The sequence below is a fragment of the Mesoplodon densirostris genome, chromosome 1 (genome assembly GCF_025265405.1).
Source record: "Mesoplodon densirostris isolate mMesDen1 chromosome 1, mMesDen1 primary haplotype, whole genome shotgun sequence".
Taxonomy (NCBI): domain Eukaryota; kingdom Metazoa; phylum Chordata; class Mammalia; order Artiodactyla; family Ziphiidae; genus Mesoplodon; species Mesoplodon densirostris.
In genome coordinates, this window is record NC_082661.1 from 175,688,055 (window position 1) to 175,711,231 (window position 23,177).

The window sequence follows — 23,177 nt, forward strand, 5'->3', positions numbered from 1 at the left end:
GACAATCTCTGAAGGTCTGGTCCAAGAGCAGGCTCCAGTCTCACTGCCAGGGTTCTATGTTTACGCACGCAAGTCTCTTCCCCATTCTGACCTCTTGTTTGGATTCAGCCAACTGGGTTCTTGCCATTTAATACTCAGGATCTCTTCCTAAATCTCTAACCTCCTGGTCCTCTTCTCCTGGCCTCAGTCCTTGTTTCTTTCCTTGGCTGGTCTCCCACACTCTGAATCTATAAGGCTGTGCCAACTTTGGTTCACCATCTCAACCCCAGTCTATGTCTGCTGCTCCCTCTGATTTACCCTACTGCTTAGCTTGCTTTTCTTGTCACTCAACCAAACTGTACTGAGCACCTACTATGTGTCAGGCCCTGGAACAGGTGCTGAAGATACAAAGATGAATAAGACATAATTTCTGCATCTCAAGGATCTCACATCCTAGCAAGGTTAAAAAGGCCCATAAACAGATACCTACAATAGCTGTGTGCTATGTGCAATAATAAAACTAAGCATTGATACTTGGGAGGAAAAAGTAAGGCACTTAGACTATCCAGGAAGTAAAGGATACTAGAATAAAAGGATAAACAGAAATTAGCCAAAAGAGATAAGGGGACAATAATTAGGTAGAGAGACAGAAATAACAGAGACATTGAGAAAAGAAAGGACAGAGTATGCAGGAAACTATAAGCAATGAGGTATTGCTGGGGCACGAACTGAGAGGCGGGGTTTGTGGGAAACAGGGGTAGAGAGAGTATTAGAAGCCAGATCACAGAGCTCTGGCTTTCTCCTATGTGAAAAGGAAGGGTCACTGAAAGGTTTAAGCAGGAAAATATCAGGGTCAGATCTGTATTTTTATTTTATTCATGCCCTAGTGATGGATTCAAAGACCAGTCTCAGCTGTGTAGTTATAAAGGCAACAGGGAACAAGGATCAGAACTAGAGCTGTGGCAACATGAATAGAAATTAGAGAGAATTCAAGAAGTATTTGTGAGATCAAATTAGCTTGTCTTACTTTATAGATGTGGGAAGATGAAGGCAAGAGTCAGTGGTGACTCACAAATTTCCAGCTGGAAGAAAACAGGAGGACAACACATGCTGAGGTACCCATGCAGCATCTAGGTAGAGATTACCAGCAGACAGTTTTGTCTGCTCATCTGACACTCAGATGTCTGGAATGAAAACACAGCACATCACCCCAGCCTAAGGGGACCATGAGCTGAACTGCCCAGTAACCTAGGCTAGAGAAAGAAAATGGGGGTCATTAGCAAATAAGAATAACATAAACGTCTGCTCACCAGTTCTACATTGTCTTGGGTGCCTGACCCAACCCTTTCTCCTTCACTACCAATACTGTAGAGGATGGAAATCCACATACTTGCTTTCCTAGATTCCTTTGCAGTGAGGTAGCCATGTGACAGCATTCTAGCCAATGAGACACACACAAAAGTCTCCTGGAGGATTTCTGGGAGAGCGTTTACTTTCATTTATTCAGCACCAAGGATGTGTCAGCCATTGTTCTAAGAAATGGGAATAAAGTAATGACAAAACAAAATCCCTGCCCACATGGAGCTTTCATGCTAACGTGAGGAAAATGAGGTAAATATGTAAGTGTTGATAAACACGAAGGAGAAATGTAGGATATGGAGATTAGGGAATTCCTTGGGATGGGCTTGGGGTGGGGTTGTGATCTTAGGTGGTGACCCCAAAGTGACATTTCAGTAGACAGCTGAAGAAAGTGAGTGAACAATACCTGCAGTTATCTGTGGGAGGACCAGAGAGAACAACAGCAAGGGCCCCAAGGTTAGAACATACAAACATAAACAAGGAATACTGGGAATACAACGCAAGAAGGTCAATGCAGAGACAGGAGCATGAGGGGGAAGAGAGGCACCACACGGGGTCAGAGAAGTAGATGGGGGACCAGATGCAGTGGTGTGACGAAGCTGCTGGTACCAACTCACACAAGCTCATAAGAGCCAAATGTGCCCATCTCTTCCCGACTCTGCTTACAGTGACTTCACATTGAAACAGCCATCATGGGAATATTTACATCATGGAAATTAACAAACATTACAAATCAGGGCCTTTTGGTTTTTGTTTTTGTTTTGTTTTGATTTTTCCTATGTCTACCAGCACATCTCTGGCCTTACTGTTCATTGTAAGGACTCTGGCTTCACTCTGGGACAGGGAGGAGTAATCTGAAGGGTTTGAGTAAAAGAATGACATCAAATGATTTAAAAGAATTGCCCTGACTTCTGTCTGGAGAATAAAGTGTCCTAAGGGGACACTAAAGGGAAGGTTATAACTAGAGGGACAGTTATTCTAGTTGTGACTGGAATGCCCCCACTGCTCATTTCTTACTGCCTTGAACATAATGCCTAGGGCTGCATCAGCATCTCACATCATGAGGAAAAGATCAAGAAAATCAGAGAGATGCCAGCTTTCATGGCATCAAGCTGCTGAACCAATGCCAAGGCTACCTAGCTCCATGTTTCTTGATATGTGATGAAAATAAAACCCATTTGTTTTCACCTCTGATAGTCAGGTCTTCTACTGCTTGCAAGTGAAGACATGTCCTAAAGACATTCCTAAGTGACATACTTGGTGACTGAAAGAAGAAGTGGCAAGGCCTTTCCTCCCTCTTCTACCTTTCCACCCTTCATCCACAATTTCCCAACCACTCCTGACATACACTGCAGTCACATTTTACCTTTACACACACACACACACACACACACACATACACATACATATACATATACACATACACATGCATATACATATACATATGGCTGGCCAACAGAAGAAATGGAAGACCTCAGATACCCACCTCTTCCCTATTGGGTGCATCAGGAGGGGCAGTGGCTGCCACTGCCAACAGCTTGATGGGAGTTGTAGTATCACTGAAAACATCTGACACCTCCTGAGTCATGGCCTCCTGCATCCGGGCTTTCAGATCCTAAAAACATTGTTTAAAAATGAAAATTTCCAGAAATATCCAAAAAGCACATCTGCCATTGTCCTTTCTTCACTGACACATTCATTCATTCGGTGTTTCGTTCAACTTTATCAGCTATGAGTATCAACTGTGTACAAAGCACTGAGCTAGCATGAAACAGGTGTAAGAAGTGAATCCTGCCCACATGACACACATTTCCCTAGACTGTTCCACCCAAACAAGAAATCTTACTTCCTTTCTTGATGGCCCCTAAGAATAATACTAAGAATCATGCGGTTGAGCCCAAAGAAGACCATGAGATGAGACAGAGTTCCTCACCAATCCCAGTGCTGGAGGGGCCTGACATGATTACAGTAACTGTAAGGATTGTTGGGTGGATGCAGTGCCAAATTTCTAAGCAATTTCTTATATTTAGAGGAAAGAAATCAATAATGGAATTTTTCTGGATATTTCAAATAAGTTTCTAGAAAAACTTGATAACCAATATATGAATCCATTTTTTATTTTAACATGGGTCAAAAGAAGAAGATTCTCAGAAGTCATGAAAAAACTCCTTTTCATAATTATCACACTTCATCCAATCTAAGTTTTATTCTAGATTAATACTCGAAGAAGGATCAATCACCTCCATTGTTTCTCAAGGTGGGTGGCATGCACTGGCTGGTGGTATCTGAAATGAATATAGGTGTTACACAGACAAATGTTTTTATTTTAATAACTGTGTGTTTCTTTTACAGAATATTAGAAAAAATATAACTAACTCAAACTCCTGATTTCAGGATTTTTATAAATTTTTCTTTTAAATAAAGTTTAAAAAAGGAGTCCATTTTAAGAAAAATACTGACTAAATAAAAAAGTATAGGTGATACATGGTAGAGCAAATATGAAAGAGCCCTTGACTGAGTGAAGCTTGAGAAACACAATTTTAATTGTTATGACACACTAGTAAGCTTTTCCTTAATAAGCTCTGGATTTCCTTATATTCTTTTTTTTTTAAATTAATTTATTTATTTAATTTTTGGCTGCGTTGGGTCTTCCTTGCTGTGCACAGGCTTTCTCTAGTCGTGGCAAGCAGGGGTTACTCTTCGTTGCGGTGTGCAGGCTTCTCATTGCAGTGGCTTCTCTTCTTGTGGAGCTCGGGCTCTAGGCGTGTGGGCTTCGGTAGCGGCACGCGGGCTCAGTAGTTGCGGCTCGCAGGCTCTAGAGCACAGGCTCAGTAGTTGTGACACATGGACTTAGTTGCTCTGCAGCACGTGGGATCTTCCTGGACCAGGGCTCAAACCCATGTCCCCTGCATTGGCAGGCGGATTCTTAACCACTGCGCCACCAGGGAAGCCCCTCCTTATATTCTTGATCACACCATTTTCACTTTCCCTAGACTCAAGAAATTATATTTTTTTAAAACTCTCCCTCCTAGTTTTTGAATAATAGTAAGCATAAGAAATGTAATGAGGGACTTCCCTGGTGGCGCAGTGGTTAAGAATCCACCTGTCAGTGCAGGGGACATGGGTTTGAGCCCTGGTCCAGGAAGATCCCACATGCTGCGGAGCAACTAAGCCCATGTGCCACAACTACTGAGCCTGAGCTCTACAGCCCGTGAGCCACAACTACTGAGCTCGCATGCCACAACTACTGAAGCCCGTGAACCACAACTACTGAAGCCCATGCGCCTAGAGCCCGAGCTCCGCAACAAGAGAAGCTACCGCAATGAGAAGCCCGCGCACTGCAATGAAGAGCAGCCCCCGCTCGCCACAACTAGAGAAAGCCTGCGCACAACAACGAAGACCCAACGCAGCCAAAAATTAAATAAATTTATTTAAAAAAAAAAAAAGAAAGAAATGTAATGATATGTGCTCCCAAGTTCTACCTTTAAAGAGTCTTGGAGCTGAGATGCAAGGGCTCTCGCCTGAGGACTCTCCCCTTCCCCTCTGGCAGCCAGGTCAGCCAGCTGGGCCGTCAGCTGGTCCACTCGGTCACACTTTGCAAGAAGATCTTGGCGATAAGGCCCCATCATGACATTTGCCAGACGATGACCTTCGGCCACAAGCCCTCGGATGGCAGCCTGACCTGCACCAAGAGGAAAACACTGAAACTACATAGACCAGGAGAAGCCAACCACTGTGCCATTCTGGTAAGGATTTCTTTTCTTAATAATACATTTAATGGGGTTAGTGGGGTTTTTTCCCCTATCAAGACAAAAAACTGGGGAAATATAAAAAACGTAAAAAAATATAAACCACCCATAATCCCATCACTTGGAGACTGATATATTTGAACATTTCCTTCCAGTCTTTTTGAATGCACTGCATGCTCCTACACATACATACATTTCTCTTTTACAAAACCGGGATCATACTATACATTAACTTTTACTCCTTGCTTCTTTTTATTTAACGTGAGCATTTTTCTACATCATTAAATATTATTCAAAAATCATGATCTAAACTCTATGCAACATTTTATCATATGAACCATAATTGTTAATATTATTAATATATTTATGCTATTTACATATTCTCATATGTAACTCCTTAGAAACATCTCTAATTATTTTTAGAATAAATTCCTGTAAGTCAAATTGCTGAGTCAATGGGTATGAACTTATTTAAAGCTCTTGACATATAATTCCAAATTGCCACTCAGAAAATTTGTACCAATTTATTCCTCCACCAGTAAATTATATGTCTGCCTGATTCCCCAACACTGGGAATCACCAATTAAAAATTTTATCTTGGGCTTCCCTAAGGCACAGTGGTTGAGAGTACGCCTGCCGATGCAGGGGACACGGGTTCGTGCCCCGGTCCGGGAAGATCCCACATGCCGCGGAGCGGCTGGGCCCGTCAGCCATGGCCGCTGAGCCTGCGCGTCCGGAGCCTGTGCTCCTCAACGGGAGAGGCCACAACAGTGAGAGGCCCGTGTACCGCAAAAAAAAAAAAAAAATTTATCTTTTTCCAATGAATACAGCAAATGAAATAAATAGATCTTTCAGCTTCAACAGGCTTGCTATCATAATACGACCTAAATTCTTATAGATCCATTCCTAAAATCTCTCAAAAATCAAAATTTTAGGTTATCAATTCTACAGGTGATTGTGTGATACAGGAGCCCTCACAACTGAAAACAACCTTGGTAGTTAAGTGTCTTTTACTTATTTTCAAAAATTATATTTAACTGTGAACTTACTAAGGACCGTAATAACAGAAATACAACAGAATGAAAGTATACATAGACTGGAAATAATTAGCTCAAAGTTTCAGCTGCAACCTGAGGACTTTTCTATTTGCCTGCAGCAAAATCACTTATTTATTAATATTTCTTGATTAAATCACAGGAAATTTATTGGCTACATTTGGAGATGGAGTCACACTGTGGAATGACTTACTCACCAGTGGCTAAAGAACCCCTTCTGTACCTAATTACAGATGGTACAGGATCTCTATCAACAACTTGCTTATCTTCACTGAAATAAGTTTAATGAGGATTAAGTGCAGTGATGACCTTACCAACTCCCCGGTCATCCACTGTGGGATTATCAATCCACCGCTGTGCCTGCTCAATCTTGCCCTCAAGGTGGACAGCTGCTTTGGCAGGTCTGCTGTTGGCCACCGCCTTGTTGGTTTTGGTCTGCAAGTTCTGTAGGGCCGTGGCCACCTGTTTGGCCAATGCTCGGGCCTCTGGGGAATCTCCTTTTCCCCTGCAGAGGAAAAAACAGCCATCCTGTCACACAAAGACACTCTTTACATTGAGATGACTTAATTGCTAATACAAATGCTAATGAGATGACAAACTGCTAATGATTATTATTAACTTGGTTTGAAAGGAGAGGGATTTATCTATTTGACCCCTAAATAAGAAATTAATAGTATAAATTCTGATTGTTTTGCCTCGTTAAGACAGTTAAATATGTTGTAGTTAAATATGAATTTGGTCAGTCTGGCTCAACCAAGCTCAACCATTTGGTAAGCTGACCTCGATCAGTCATCACTAGGTTAGCTGACCCCTGAGTCTGCCATCTCAAGTCTGACTCATTTTATATCTCAAGTCCACTAGGTCATAGAAAAGTAAACTTCAGGATAATCATATCTGGCTCACCGATAAAAATGCAAATATTAGTCTACCAGACAGAATGACTAATCTAGATACTATCTTAAGAGTTCCTTTATGATTCTAAACTTTCATACTTTCTCCATTATAAAGCTGGATAAAGAAGGTAATTACTATGGTTCTGACCATAGCTACTCCTGCTGCCAGGAAGTTTTAGATAGACAGATAGATAGATGGATAGATAGATAGATTGATAGATAGATAATAGGAATAAGTAATGATGGCATGTGACCAAACTTGGTCTGCTGTTATCACTATTATCATTAATTCTCTCTTCATCATTAAGAAACATTAATGAGTGCCTGCTATGTAAATGGACTTGTGTTAGGATCCTGAGAACATAGTTTCCTCCTCTGAGTATTTTTAAATCTAGTAAAAATGTAAAGACTATATTAATTAGCTAACATTAATGAACAGAGACCAAAATTTGTAGACATATATTATTTTACAATTGTCCAATTATACATTTTCCCACCTACATAATTTTATATTTGGGGTATAAAATAGTGACACCCCCAAATGATTGAGCTTGATATAGAATCAAACTCGAGCTATTACTTAAGCTGCTCTCTATCACCACAACCTCCTGCCTAAAGTTATGTCCACCCTGCTCCCACCCATTCCTATTTCAAGGCCTGAGGCAGAAGTTTGCTTTCTTAGCTAACGTTGGTCTCTTAGCCAATACAAGATTTGAAAGGACTCTAAAGTACCTCTTTGGAAAAAGGTTAGGCACTCTCCTGTGGAAGAATAGGGAGTGAAATATACAAGTTAAATGAAAAGTTGAATCTCACAAGAAACTTGACTATGGTTATTCCTGGAGAAGTGACTGGAAGACTGAGGTGGGAAAGAAGCAACTCTTACTTTTGCCGTTGTATACTTTTTTAATGTTCTTTTAGCATATGATGCAGTTGTTTTTTTTTTAAGACAGAAAAACATCTTTCAAAAGGAGAAAGTGACACTTCTTTTCTATACAATCAAAGTAGATGCTATGAAAGCCTTATCTGTCTCACCGATTAAAAAAAAAAAAAATCCCCTTAAGAGAAGAACCTGCAGTGAGGATGTTATATTTAAGGATCTTTTATAATTGCTACATAAGAAGTAACACTGCTGGTCAAGGAAGAAACTATCTTCTTAGGCCTCCCCATCCCATCCCGACACACACACACACACACACACACAAAGCTTTTCATAGCTAGCCACAAAAGTTATTTTCCTCATATGCCTGGGAAACAGACAAGTCACAAACATGGTGTAGTAGTACATCCTAGCTTAGAAATTTTAAAAAATGGATCCCAGGGATTTCCCTGGTGGTCCAGTGGCTAAGACTCTGTGCTCCCAATGCAGGGGGCCCAGGTTCAATTCCTGGTCAAGGAACTAGATCCTTCATGCCGCAACTAAGAGTTCACATGCTGCAGCTAAAGATCCCGCATGCCGCAACGAAGACCCGGGGCAGCCAAATAAATAAATAAATAAATATTTTTAAAAAAAATCTCTTAAAAATATTTTTTTAAAAAAATAGTTCTTAGTATCCTAAAATTATTAATTTAAAAATATCTGCCCTCACCACGTCACACAGAATCAATAAGAAGACAATGGAAGAGTATCATATGTGCATTTAACCTATGAATTTCAACTATATATGTGCTTAGGGGGAAAAAGAGAGAGATTAAAGGACAATTTAATTGATTAAATACATACTGTCTTCGTAGATCTGCTAATTTAGAAGTCAGAGCAGATATTTCTCCAAGAGAACGTAGAATGTCATCTCTCTCTTTAGGATCATCACATAATTCTGCTATTTTCCGAGCTTCAGCCAAAGCCCCTCGAATCTGTTCTTCTCCTTCTGGTCCACCATTTGGATCTGCAAGCCAATTCTACACACACAGAAATAGAAAAGAAGCACACTGTGATCTACTAATGAACCAATATTACAAAACAAGACCATCAGAAATATTTCAAAAGTAATCATAAGGCATACCAGCAATTGTTTTTATAATGCTGGTCCTTATTATTTTACATCAGTTCTTAGGCAAAACCAAATCAATCCTTCAGCTATTTATTTATTTATTTATAGAGATATTAATATTTGCACGTGCAGCATGCAGGATCCTAGTTCCCAGACCAGGGATCGAACCCATGCCCCCTGCAGTGGAAGCTCGGAGTCTTAACCACTGGACCGCCAGGGAAGTCCCCCTTCATCTTTTTAAAAATGATTTTTTCTTTCTCATTAGGATAAAATATCTTCATGAGCTTTATCTTTGAATTAATCACACCTTATTAATTCTTCAGTTTCTTAAACATTTATGTTTCTTCATGAAATGCTTGAAAATCATTTTACAGTAGAGTAATATCAGAATGCTTTAACCCTTTTACATTGCTATGACCAAACACAGTTGTGAATTCTGAGATAAAGAACAGTTTTAACATACTGTAATCTCCATCAGGAGCTAGGAGAATGGTACTCAGAATGCTTACTTTTAACTAACTGAAGTATTCAAAATTAAGATCTCTATTTCAAAATATGGATAAACATTAGCCTTAAGCCTGTGGCGGTAGGGGACGTGTTAACATTGGCAACTACTGTGTATCAGTCATCACTTAGAAACACCCATTATCCACCCATAGAAAATTAGGGGGAGAGGGATACAGGATATTTGTGGAACATTTCTCTTTCTCCTTTATTTCCCACCCTTCCTAAAAATCATCATCACTACCTGAGCAGCATCAATCTTCTTCGCAATGCTCTGCTTTGAGTTGGTCATGGCTTCCAGCTTGCGGGCTGCATTTTCCACTTTTGCTGTGAGCACATCCAGACCCTGAGACACCTGCTGGGCTTTCTGCATGGCCACCGGTGAGGCTCCTTGTCCTCTGCTCAAACAGATAGATGCTGCTGTTGTACTCTCTCAAATTCTTAATGGCAAAATATTACTAAAAGCACAGTATATGTTCTTTTACTAACATGTTTGTCCTTGTCCTTTTCTACTAAATCTGCGACAACACAAGGAAACACAGAGAGAGACAAAGCAAAACACCCAACCATCTAATTTCTCCTTTGCTCTTAAAAATAATACACAGTAGCTTCAAGGAACTGCATAACCGGGCTTCCCTGGTGGCGCAGTGGTTGAGATTCCGCCTGCCGATGCAGGGGACACGGGTTCGTGCCCCGGTCCGGGAAGATCCCACATGCCACGGAGCAGCTGGGCCCGTGAGCCATGGCCACTGAGCCTGCGCGATCGGAGCCTGTGCTCTGCAACGGGAGAGGCCACAACAGTGAGAGGCCCGCGTACCGAGAAAAAAAAAAAAAAAAAAAAAAGGAACTGCATAACCACTTTAAAGACCAGACTTGCACATTTTGATAATAATGATTTTCCTCCTGGTGGTGATTACATAATCAAACCTAATCTTCAGGGGGTAAATGTGCTTGTGATCTTATTGCTATGGAGGGTTTTGTTACCACAGTACGTATGCTTTAGAAATAAACAGCCCATTAGATTATCTTATTTATGGGCAAGTATACATTGAAAATGTTTCAGGAGGCAGCACAGATAGTGCTACTGAAAGCACACCACACTGGGACCAAGTAGATGTCTGTTCAAATCCTGGCTCCTGCTACCTGAGGAACCTTGGGTACAATGTTTAAATTCCTTGGGCTTCAGTTATCTAACTTAGAAAATGAGGGGTGGGTAGGTAATAATACTGGCCCTGCTTATCAAACAGAGTGGCGTCAAGCAAAAAGAAATACTTGAAAATACTTTGGCAATAAAGCAATACACGTATGTAACTATTATTATTACAGAATTGTCATTATCATAACCTAATGGTAATCTTAAACATCTACCTTCCACTCCTATGCAACCTATAAGTATCAAAACCAGATAGTACTTAGGGAAAAGGGCACACAGGGACAAGAAACCATTATTTCTCATCATGTTCCTAAAGAACTAATTTCACTCTTCCTCTCTCAGAAGTGGTATGCTGCTACTACAAAAAAATGATGTGAGTTAGTAGAAATTTGTTTTCCCTTTGTAAGAGACTTCCCAGGTCATAGCAAAGTAAGATTTGCCATCTTTTTATACTCATATTTTTGAATCCACCCAGCCTGGTAAACTCAATGATAGGGGTGGCAACTTTATCATTTGGTTGAATGGAATGGCTGATCATCATAACCTGAGTTTCTGATTTTAGGATAAACTACAAAACATCTTTGCTTCCCTTAATAATAGTATGGTTTTGTCATTCATCTATCTATCCTCTTTTTAAATTTATATGGTTTTCATGTATACCAATATTTGAGGTAGTGAACTCAATAATATTTACTGCCAGGTATATATATATATACCTTTTACTTGTACTTGACACCTCCCTTTTACATGGCAGAGGAGTCTAAGACTTTTGGAAATATACTTTTCATGTTTTAATTTGCTTTTTTCCTTCAAATCTCGTAATTCATTATGAGGAACATTGTTTGTATAAGAGTCCAACTGTGAAAAAGTAAAAATATTTATGGGCTGCATAATTTTTCATTCAAAATAAAAAGTTTGAGCACCATGGAGGGGAAAATATATACTTACAACCCTAGAAACTCTAGGTGACTGAATAGAAGAATACCAAAGAGGAAATTGTTACTGAGTTTCAGCCACTAAGCTGTTAGAAAGCTAGGCATATTTAAGAAAGGATAACAAGAAGACAGCTTTGTAATCTTTCATTGTGAAAGGCTATTGCAGACTCCAGTGTGAAGCAGGCCCATCGGGGCTCCTCACTGTTCCATCCTTTTCTCTTTACAGATTTATGGTCGATCCTGTACAGCAACTACCTCGTTCTCTTGCTCAGATTCATCTTTCTCTAAATACATACAACTGTGTATTTGAGAATTCCAACTGAAAACTGTCTACCACACTGTGAAAAGGCTGCAGACAAAAGAGCCAGCAGTGAGAAATCAGAAGAGCCAAGAATCTTGTCAAACTGCATTGGCATTTCTCCAAATGGGAACAGAACTTCTTTTTTGTCCTTTCTGTAAAGTTCTTGGCATGCTCATGGCAGAGGAGACTGCTTCACAGCCAGAGAAAAGGCCCACTGCACTCAATGAGATCACATTTATTTATGCTGTTCCCTCTTCCCTTTAAGGTAAAGGCTCTTAACCTGAAGCCCGTGGAGCTTCCAGGGCTACAGTGAATCCATGAACCTCTGGAAATTACATATAATATTGTGTGGGCATGTTTATATGTATCTTTTTGGGTAGAGATTAATGGCTTTCATCAAATTATAAAAATGACCTTGGTCCAAGAAAGGTCAGGAACCACTCCTTTAAGAACTATATTCTTAAGTCCATTATGTTAATACATTTGAGGCTAGGTGTAATGGTGTGCAACACGTCAAGGTGTGTTCCTGAAGCCTTAGTTTGTAGGGAGACCCTATACTGTATTCCAATTATCTCAAGATGTTTCATGACAATCTTGAAGCAAAATTAAATTTCATTTATACTAGTGTGTCATCATACCTCAATTTTTCACAATGTCCATACTATAAAATTCCATAAAGATGAGAATCTTTTAGAACTTCATTAACTATATGTATGAGTTCCAAACAAACCTATATTATACTGAGTTTTCTTAATAGCAAACTATACATATTTAATTTGGGGGAATGGGGGTGGATCCTAAAAGCCAAGACTTGAGGTGGGTAAGAAATAGGTAAAAGAATTATAAAACCAAATGAATAATGATGAAATAGAAACTCAAAAGAGCCTAGAAATGACCAACGTAGAGGTTAATCTATTTAACTGATTTTTTAAATGATATGTGAAATAATTCCAACGTTTTCACTCTTTATGTTTTTTTTCTATTCAGCCTTCATAAAAGATATCTATGCACCTTATTTTTCATAAGCCTATGGCTAGAAACTAAAAAAACAGATTTCAATTTCAACTTTATGATAAGGCATCTACATTTTTTAAAAGTTCAACAAAAGGAAAATTCACTCCAATCTCAAAAGAATTAGTAGAATATAATATCTACGTTATCTATTAGCCAAAGAGAACTCAGTAAAATTCACAGAAACTTGCTTTCTGAATCACTCCATCAGGAGCGAGATCCCAACTGTTATCACTACTGCTCTGGTGAGAGCAGAGGAACTTTACCTGGCTCGGAGGTCAGCCACTTGATCAGTCATCTGCCCTAGCATTTTGCAGGTTCCCAGGATCTCCCTGCGTTCTTTGCCTGCACAGAGTTCACCAACTTTTCCAGCTTCATCTAAGATCTGCCTGATGGCCTGTTCACCAGCATCACCTAAAACAAAGAGATTTTCAAGGGAGTTCCCTGGTGGCCTAGCGGTTAGGATTCCAGGCTTTCACTACCGTGGCCTGGGTTTGATCCCTGGTCGGGGAACTGAGATTCCTCAAGCCAGGTGGAGCAGCCAAAAAAAAAAAAAAGAGAGAGAGAGAAAGAGAGAGAGAGCTGTTCAATATCTACATTGTTGATCCATTAATTATTTAGAAAGGATGCTTTACAAGTCATTTCATTCATGAAGGAATGGATGATTTTAAATGACAAGACAAGTGAATAGAAGGCAATACATCTGATAGCTAACAGCCAAGCACTGCCCTTACAACCATAGGGTGAGGTTTTAACCACAGAGACTGCTCAAAAAGATCCTAGAAACCACACCCATCTGGAGATAATAAGCAGTTTGTGGTAAGCATGTGAATGATGAAAGTAGGCTCTAACAATTCAATATAGTACTCAACGGCTCTAAACTCTATTAGGCTTTTCACATTCATTCAAATATTAATCTAAAACTGAATAAATATTAGATTAGAAAATCCATAATGCCTAGCTCAATAACCTATTTGGGTCTTATCTTTATACAAGTCAACTTTGCTTCCCAATTCTCGTTAGCATCATCATTTCATCTGCTTAATTAAGTACTCTGTTGACGTAAATGGAAATCTGCCCAACGGGAGCTAGAAAAGAAGAGCTTTCATTCAAAATAATTACCTTTCTGATTCAGGGAAGGGATGAACCAATAATTTGGCAAAGAATGCCCAGTTCACTTTGCTTTATTCCTCCGTGATGAGAGGTAGTCTATGCCCTTCATCCTTTTAAGGACCAGTAATACTTCAATTAGTCAAAACTATCAGAGAATGGAGTATGCCCCTAAATGTTCCAGTAGTTATCTCAGGATCATGAGATTATGAATGATTTTTCTTTTTTTTTTCTTTTTCTTTTGTTTGCCTGGTTTTTAGCTTTTTGCTGTATCTATCAGAAAAGTAGAACCAGAGGATTACCTGGGGAGGCACTGGGGTCACGGAGCCAACCTTTAGCCTGGTTCAGTTTGGAGTCTATGGAGGCCAACGCTCTCTTCATGGCTTCAGTGTCCTTTTGGAGAAAAATACCACAAGTATTTTCTTTGCAAAAACTAAGATACCATGATACAAAGTAAGACAGAAGTTACACCATTAACATAACAATAGCTACGGTAGTCTTACAACAGCCTTAAAAATATTCTCATCACACCATAACACTTATTTCTGTCAAAATGCAGCATCTTGCATGCAAATCTTCAGTTAATTCTGTTTCCTAGTCTCCCTATTGCTAAACTGTGAAAACTGGTAAAACTGCTCAAGCCAAAAGATGTTCAATGTCTTCAGCCGGAAAAAGCCCTCTTGTCACATGCCTCATTATCAGCCTTTCCACTAGTCAACAATCATCTACTGCAGCCCTGCCAAAGCTCTCCCGGCTTCAGGGAAGCCTCATTAGCATGTGGTACCACAAACCACAGTTCTTCTACATCTTGTTTTGAAATATACACACACTGCTTAATGTTTCACTATGTTTAATCTGAAAAACCTGGAATTACTGGCTGGAAGAAAACTGAAAATTTTAATCTAGCAATTTAGTTTTAATTCCACAAATAAACCACCAAGTGTAATACAAGAAAGAAGTGTCTTTCGGGCCTTCCCTGCCACTCCTCATCCTTAGTTCCCTTACCGTCCCTAAGCTGGAAGAAGAGGCAGGATAAAATAAGTGGGTCTCAATTTATTGACTTGCATAAAACTAGCATAAAATCTCCCAGGATTATAGCATGAGAAGTCCAAACAACAGTCTAATCACTTTAAAAATATACATATATTTTAATAAAGTTTTTTAAGTAAATAGATATACAGAAAACAATATAACAAATATGCACGTACCCATCCTCACAACTGACAGACTGGCCATCTCTTAAGTCTATTTAACACCTTAAAAGACAGCCTCTCTCCCTTTTGCTTAGGGAACTGGCTCTTACAGAGTCCATCCATCAAAGCACAGAGTTAACCTCTGAAACTCTAGGCAACGCCTTAAATCCCTTTCCAGTCCTGCAAACCGGGGTTCTTCAAGGTGTGGTGCCACCAGTTTTCCACATGGGGGCACTAGGAGCATCCCCACTTCCAATTCAAACAAAACCCAGCAGCAGCACCAATAAGCATTGGAAGCACTCATAATTAGGCTTAAGGTCAGCAGCCTGACCCCAGCTTTTCCAAAGTACCTATTCAAATTACAGGACTCTCAGCTTTGGACTCCCTCTTTCCCCATCTAAACAGATACAGATTTGGCTATCTAAGGCTCTAAATAACAAATTCTCAGCCATGGCAACTGAAAAGAAGTGAACTAAATTACTGAAAAAATGGAAATAAAATATTTTTATTATCAAGTTATATGAAATTATGATAGCTATCTATCAATAAAAGGCAGTCATAAGAGGATCTATTTCAAAATCCATCTGTAATTAGTACTGTAAGTAGACAAGTGGCATTTTTAAAGTGCTTTGATTCTCAAATGGTTTAAATATTTGCTCTTCCCTCATCTAGTTCAAATTAATCTGGACAGCAAACCTTGTCTTCAAAAGTCAACTTTAGCTTAATTCCAAATTAGCAAGGCCCAAATAAATATCTTTTTAAAGAGAGTTACAGGCAACACCCAACCTCAGAAAGTCGGATAGCCTTTAAGGTCTAATACCAGTTATAGGACTTTGTCTAGATACAGATTAAAAAAAAAAAATCATGATCTCTCACCTAGGAAGTATTGTGCACACTCTGAAGAAGAGAAATTATAGCCATGGAAAAATACTTAATTTAAAATCTATTAATAACCATTTCTCTAATATACATATTTTCAGTGAAGAAAAATAATAGATACTTATAACATTTCAAAAATCTCAATTCAAGGGGAAACAAAGATCAGAAATTTTTCAGTGTCTATTCTAGCATTAAAGGCTACTAGTTAGGAAACTAATCTTAATTGAGCACTTCCTACATGTTAGGTTCTATTTTAGGCATTTTTTCCCTCATTGCTTCATTGAACTTCAATTTTTAATGTAATTTAATTTTATAAATTAAGGGGCTCAGCCATAGAAACACAGTTTGATCTCAAACCTCATTATTTTCTATTAGATGAAATTCAAGAATTTTTTTCTTTTACCAAAGAGAGTTGCCAAAGATTCCACTAACCTTTTACAGTAAAGCAAATCTTTTGCCTTGCCAATTCTGGCTTGGTTAATACTGCCCAGGAAATTAGCTCTATAAATCAAATTTATAATCCTCACTAACCTAAATAACTGCTTTTATTCTCCACTGCCCCAAAATGATTTGAAACACAACAGAAAAACTGGTTTTCCTCTATTCAGCATCCTCAAAAGTCACTGCTTTTTTCTCCCTAATAAAGCGTGGTCACCAACCATGCTTCAAGGAAAGAATCTGATTCTCAGGATGTGACTAATTTAGTCCTAAGTATCAGATGTGAGAATATCAAGAACTTAACATTAAGAGATGCTCATTTTCTCCTAAAAATAATCAATGGCAAATTTGCAATGAAGCTGCATTTTTACTCTGGGAATTTCAATTAGTTACCAAAGTTTTTAATAGCATGAATTTTAGACAATTTTGGAGATTTAAAACAGTCACTGAGAGGGCCACCTTAAATTCTTTCTGGAATAGAGCAAATTGTAAAGAAACATTTAAACACAATACATTTTAATGTCATATCTATTAAAAGCAAAAATGTCTATGGGAACAAATATTTTGGTCTCCTAAGAATCTCATAAGAATTTCTTTTGAAGGGCAGTGTTTGTTATGGAATTGACAGAATTCTGACATAAGCAACAAAAGAAGTATACTAACACTGGCTATAATATAAACAAATTCAATGAACAAGTAGGACTAAGAAGCAATTTTGAGATATATTTATAAAGGGTAAAAATAATCATAACTCTGGGGTCAACTACACTATGTACCATAAAGCTTTTTGTTAAACCTTGTCACGTAGGTTTAAGTACTCAGAATACACTCTGGGTATGAAATCGAAGAGAAAAAAACTGTACCCTCGATAAGTACTGTTCTCTGTAAAATCTCAAATTTGGGAACAAGAAAAGTCTCCACCAATCTCTTCTCTGTTTTTGTTGTTGTTGTTGTTGTTCTTTTTTTTTAAGAGTGAATATAAAAAAGACCAGATCTAGTCATGTAACTTTGGGGACAGCTGTCAGGGATCTGATACCCTCCTGCTCTGGTCCCTTTTACTGTAAAACTCTGATGAGTTCAGGTTTTAAATGAGAAAAACCATAGTGCCTTGGCACTCTGCCACATATACCAAAAGTCAGAAGGACAACCTAAAAGACTCCTTTTTACATGCTTTTCCAGGAACTGAAACACTTCTGAAATTTAATATAAAGCCAGACCTAAAGAACACTGAATAATACCAAGAACCACTGAGTTCCTCCCACAGACGATCAAGAGGAACTGTGGTAGGGAAAGTGAGCTTCTGCATTCCCATTCTTGAAAATTTTAAATTTGGGACTAAGGACCCCCTCTCATTCACTGCCCAAGCTACTCTCCCTTTTCCACTAACACCTCCCACCCCCACCCTTCCCACTCCAGCCCATTCCTGACCACATTTCTACCCTCAAGTCCGTGTTTTAAACAAAGATGTTTTTGGAAAGATAAATTGGGCCGTAGAACAAAATCTTATAAACTACATTTAACCTTTGAGAGAAAGTCATCTAGCCCTGAGCCTTCAGGCAATCTACCCTCCCAGGCATCAGTTCCTCATCTCCAAGAATACTTTCTCAGTGCTTCTGTGCCACCTATGCACACACAATCAGTTATACCAACTAAAAGATCACTTGGATCAGAAGAGAAATGTCAATTCCTGTAACATGTCGGGCTTTTCTCCTTTGGCTGAGGGAGAGGGTAAAATACTATAAATGCCTAAATTAACTATTTATCTCAAACTCCAAAAGACAAATCCTTTGTTGTATTAGCTGCATACTAGAATACTAAAACTAATACTGCATAATAGAATACTAAAAGACTCATAAAAAGCTCATATATAACCTTATTTTTTTCAAAACTGAAATAAAAATCAACCCTTAAATCCTCAATAGTCTGCAGTAAGGGCAAGTTATTATAGGATTGCATGTTCTAACTAGTATTTCCTTCTTTGGTAGACTAGAGTAATCTGTGCAAGACATCTGAGTCACTCACTACATTTACCCACCACCAACCTAGGCCCACCGTGGGAGGAGACACACCACAGGGACGAATTCTAAATAATAGTATCTAATGACTCAAGATGCAGTTACAGGAACACCTACATAGGGTTCAAAAATTCTTAGCAATGAAATGCTTTTTAAAATGTTTTCACTTCCTCTTTATTCTCAGCATGCATCAAGATACAAGTAATATAAATACCAAAAAAAAAGAGATTAAATATAGATTGCTAAATTTACAAAGGGTAAAATTAGAACTGTGTTTAAACCCCAAATTCTTTTGTCTCATAATGTATTCCCAGGAAAAATGCTAAAATAGTTTTTAATAATCATTATGATTGTTGATTTAGGAGGGGAAATTTTTTATTTTCAAAATAAAATGAAGTGTTTAAAGTCAAAGTGTTTATAAATTTGTAAATCTGCCATTTGAATGTAGGTATAAAACGTAAAATAATCAGTTATTGCATTGCCTCTTTAAAATCTTAACTTATTCGGCAAGACGTACTTTTATCAAGAATTTTTTCCACTTACTTTCTTCCCCCACTTTTCTAGAGGAACCATCACTTTCCAGGAGAAAACTGCACCAGTGGGGAAGCATGAAACAAGTATGGTAAGACAAAGTTAATTCTTTATTGGTAGGGGTGAGAGGAGGTAAAAGATATCGTATGTATTAAACAGAATGGGAACCCAGGGGTCACAGGCAGACACAAGGTCTGATTAATTCACTGCTTACAGTTGAGCAATGAAAGATGCATAATGCTACTAAACTGAAAAATAACCAAACCCTAGTTATCAATTTCCATTTTCAGGGTAAAATTTTTTCTAAATATTCTTGCAACTAATAAAAACAATTACTCTTAGGGAGTAAGGGAGGTAGAGTGGATAGGGATGGGGATGAGAGTGAGCTGTGTCACACATATCCTTTTATAGCATTTTTCAACATTTATTTATTTGTTTGTTTGTTTATTTATTTATTTGGTTGTGCCAGGTCTTAGTTGTGGCTCGCCGGCTCCTTAGTTGTGGCATGTGAACTCTTAGTTGCAGCATGCATATGGGATCTAGTTCCCTGACCAGGGATTGAACCCGGGCCTCCTGCATTGGGAGCACAGAGTCTTAACCACTGCGCCACCAGGGAAGTCCCTTTATAGCATTTTGATATTTGAATCAGGTAAATGTAAAACAAAAGCAAAATGAAGTTAAAAAATAAACATTTCTTGCTCATTCTGATGTCATTATGTACTTAAGCTTCTTTTAGCTGAACTAATTTTATTTATTTCCTTTCATTCTGATAGTTTTACAGCATCCTAACAGTCTGGTTCCTTCCAGATCAGCATAACACTGAGAGAGCTATTAGACTGTACACAGTGGGGACCAGGTTTATATTTCCCTTGTATATGCCCCCAAATGCCTAATCTTCCTCCTGAAACACTCAACTGACCACGGTTTTGGTTTTGGTTTTGGTTTTGGTTTTGGTTTTGGTTTTTAAAGAAGCAGCTCTCGGCACTTGCACAAAATAAAGCTCAGTCACACTTAGTTACTAATTGATGGATGACTTTTCCCCTCCAAAAATAGAGAAACATTAAGGTTGCAAGGCCTGCTTTTCTTTTTTACTATTTCTCATCTGCTAGAAGCAAAGGGAAGAGAATAAGGAAAGAGATTAGATTAGGGGAACATGAGATCATGGAGAACGACGGCTGATTCACAGCTTAGATAGCAGAACATGCAGTGAGCCAGGTACTGAAGTTAGGAAAAACTTTAGGTACACCTGACTTTTTTCCTTTTGATTTTTAATGCTAGGATTATTGTGAAGGACAGGTGCCCCATCTAGACTCTCTAGCCTACCCATTTTCATTATGGCTTAAAACCTCAAAGATGCATCTCCAAAAGTCAAATTCCAGAGCCTGCAAAGGAAACTGGTAGGAGAGGCAAATACAGAGATAGCAACAGCTGGAAGTTTCCTTTCCTAAGAGCAAGGTCCACTGGTAACTTAGGGGTCACCCAGCTACCTGGGGAAATCTGCCCCTCAAATGAAGTCAGTGGGAATGACCAGACCAAAACAGTTCCCAGGAGCCTGCTCAAAGAGAGGAAAGCACCCACCAAATACATAAAGCCTGACATCCCATAGTAATGTCTTTCCTTTTGCTTTCCCCAAAGAAACAGCTCCACATGAGCCAAACAGTCTGCCCAGCACAGCCCTGAGTCCCGTATTAAGTCAAATTCTGACGCATATTCAAGCACAGTGTTACACACCGGCACACGGAATGAGGCACGGCACACAGCACAAGAAAACCTCACAGACATGCTTTTTCTCTTTTTAAGCAAAAAAGAAACTAGAGGGCAAGAGAAAGCTTACCTTCTAAATGTGAGAAAAAGAATAAAACAAACAAGAGAACAAAAAAAAGATGCATAAAGAAGTCATAACAGGGAAGTGAAAGTTATCAAATATGCAAAAGCAAAATTAAGTAAAATATCAAAGACGTTACATGATTTTACAATATGGATTTAAAATACAGTCTTAGAACTTGTTCAAGAACTTCATGCCTCTGAAAACAAATCCATAGTTAAGATAAGCTGACTAATTTCTCCTCCGCTCTTAGTTTAACTTTCTGGTCAACAAAAGAGAGACTGGTGATTTTAGCCCTAGCTTCGACCTTACCTTATAGGTGTCCCGGAGGACAAACAGAGCTCTCCCTACTGGGCACCCAGTGGAAATCATACTACAATATCCCCTCTGTAGTCTGCTACCAGCCTGCTGGGTGGCCCTGGAGAGAGCATTTGGGTCCATATGGTGGGGGAAGCTGGATCCTGGAGACAATGTGTTCCCCCCACTGCCTGCATCTTGGGCTCCTACAAGGGAAGTGTAAACCCAAGTGTCTCTGTCCCCAATCACTAGACAAGGAGAAGCAGACCAGAGCAGCAGCACCTCAGACCACTGCTGCTGGGCTCTAGGAGGAATCCACCAACCCTTCTGGAATTCAAGAGGAAATTCTAGACCAAGGGTAAAGGGACCCCTCAAACTAACTGACAAACGTGAAAACTAATATTTCAGTTAAGCTCCCTTTAGGGAAAACAGAATGATGAAGGGATACATCTAGAAATGTCAAGAGTTTCCTTTGTAGATTTCTCTGGGTCAAAAATTGGTTAAGAAAAGTTTTCCATAAAATTCAGTCATAGGCATATTCTGTATCTTACTTAGTCACCTAGCAACAACCACCCACATGAAAGGCAGGGCTCCCACCCAGGGGAGTGTACACCACACCAGAATTCCTCCACCAGCCCAATCCATGAGACTCCAGCTTGAAGGAAAAGCTACACAACTCAGCTTTCAACCAACATTCACCCTGCATACCTATTTGTTTGTTCTACCTCAGAGCAAAGGAAAAGGGCAAAAGCAGGAAGTAACCCATAACCCTTTATTTTACAAAAGTAAAGAAGAAAATACTTTCATAATATCTAAGTAGTCTTATGCTACACACAATTACAAGAAAAAATGCGAGACAATCACATTCCCAGGAAGGGAAAATAGGGGATTTTGCTTATTTCTCCCCCAATAACACTTACCTTGCTGGCCCAGGCATCTTCGTCCCAAGAAGTGAGTTGTAATACACGAATGATCTCATTAATTTCAGCGCTCATCTTTTCTACAGTAAAATTACGATTTTTCAAAGCTTCTTCAATTCCTTGGTTTTTTGAGTTTTTAGTTGTTACAAAAATCTTCATAGCTGTAAAAATAAACAAAAGATCAGAAATTAAGCCTGGAATTTAATCTTGCTGTATTACAATATTCACACAAGATGTTCCACACTGTGAACATGTTTTGGGCTTCTAAGGTCTTAAAAAGAATATGACAACAAACACTGCAAGTCTGCCATTAAAGTTCCAGTATCAGCAACCTTCACTGTTAAGAAAGCTCAAGGTACAAAACATCACCACATCATGATCAGAAAACTAATTTAACATGCATATACTGAAGATCCACAGTCACAAAATATCCACTATCCTTCTAAATCAATTATCATCCCAGCCCTAACACTGGCCCCATCAAACACAAACCTAATGGGACGAGATAAAAACAGTCAGTAAAACTGTAACCAAAGTATGCCGCTTGACCCAATCCTAGTGGAAGATCCCAAAGTGTTGAGTTTATCTTCCATGATTTCTCTTAACATATAGAAGGGACTATCTAACCCCTAAAAGTGAAGAAGAAGAAAATAATAACAAAACATTAGAGAAGAGAATATCTTCTTATAAACTAACTAAAATTATAAAAACAAAGATTAATCAACACTTTATTGAGTTACCCAGATTAGAAAGAAAGATTCTTCCCAACAACCTTTCTGCCATATGGAACAGTTGGTCTCAAAAACATATTTTTGAGAAGATTATAAGGCGCTATTTACAAATTTTTGTTTTCTAGTTCATGTAAGGGCTTTCTGAACTCTTACACTCACATCTCCTATTTTAGCTACTACTTGAAATTACAGAGCAGGAAGGCAGTAGCTGGCGATTACAGTGACATGCCTTACAAAATTCTGAAAATAAAGCTGCCCTCTGAGACTTAAACCAACTAACCCACAACTTGACTAAGATAATTTACATAAAC

At 38.8% G+C, this 23,177-nt stretch overlaps 1 protein-coding gene across 2 annotated transcripts in view; it reads right to left on the bottom strand.

Annotated features, from left to right (window-relative positions):
- The window catches only part of VCL (vinculin), a 92,435-nt gene that overhangs the window by 18,576 nt on the left and 50,682 nt on the right, over positions 1 to 23,177 (bottom strand). For both annotated transcript variants that reach the window (XM_060111654.1, XM_060111656.1), the window contains exons 6-13: positions 22,136 to 22,296; positions 14,340 to 14,430; positions 13,194 to 13,341; positions 9,772 to 9,925; positions 8,756 to 8,931; positions 6,457 to 6,647; positions 4,821 to 5,020; positions 2,825 to 2,953 (exon numbers count right to left, since the gene is read on the bottom strand). In XM_060111654.1, the coding sequence (XP_059967637.1) occupies positions 2,825 to 2,953; positions 4,821 to 5,020; positions 6,457 to 6,647; positions 8,756 to 8,931; positions 9,772 to 9,925; positions 13,194 to 13,341; positions 14,340 to 14,430; positions 22,136 to 22,296 (1,250 nt within the window). The remainder of the gene's footprint in view (positions 1 to 2,824; positions 2,954 to 4,820; positions 5,021 to 6,456; positions 6,648 to 8,755; positions 8,932 to 9,771; positions 9,926 to 13,193; positions 13,342 to 14,339; positions 14,431 to 22,135; positions 22,297 to 23,177) is intronic.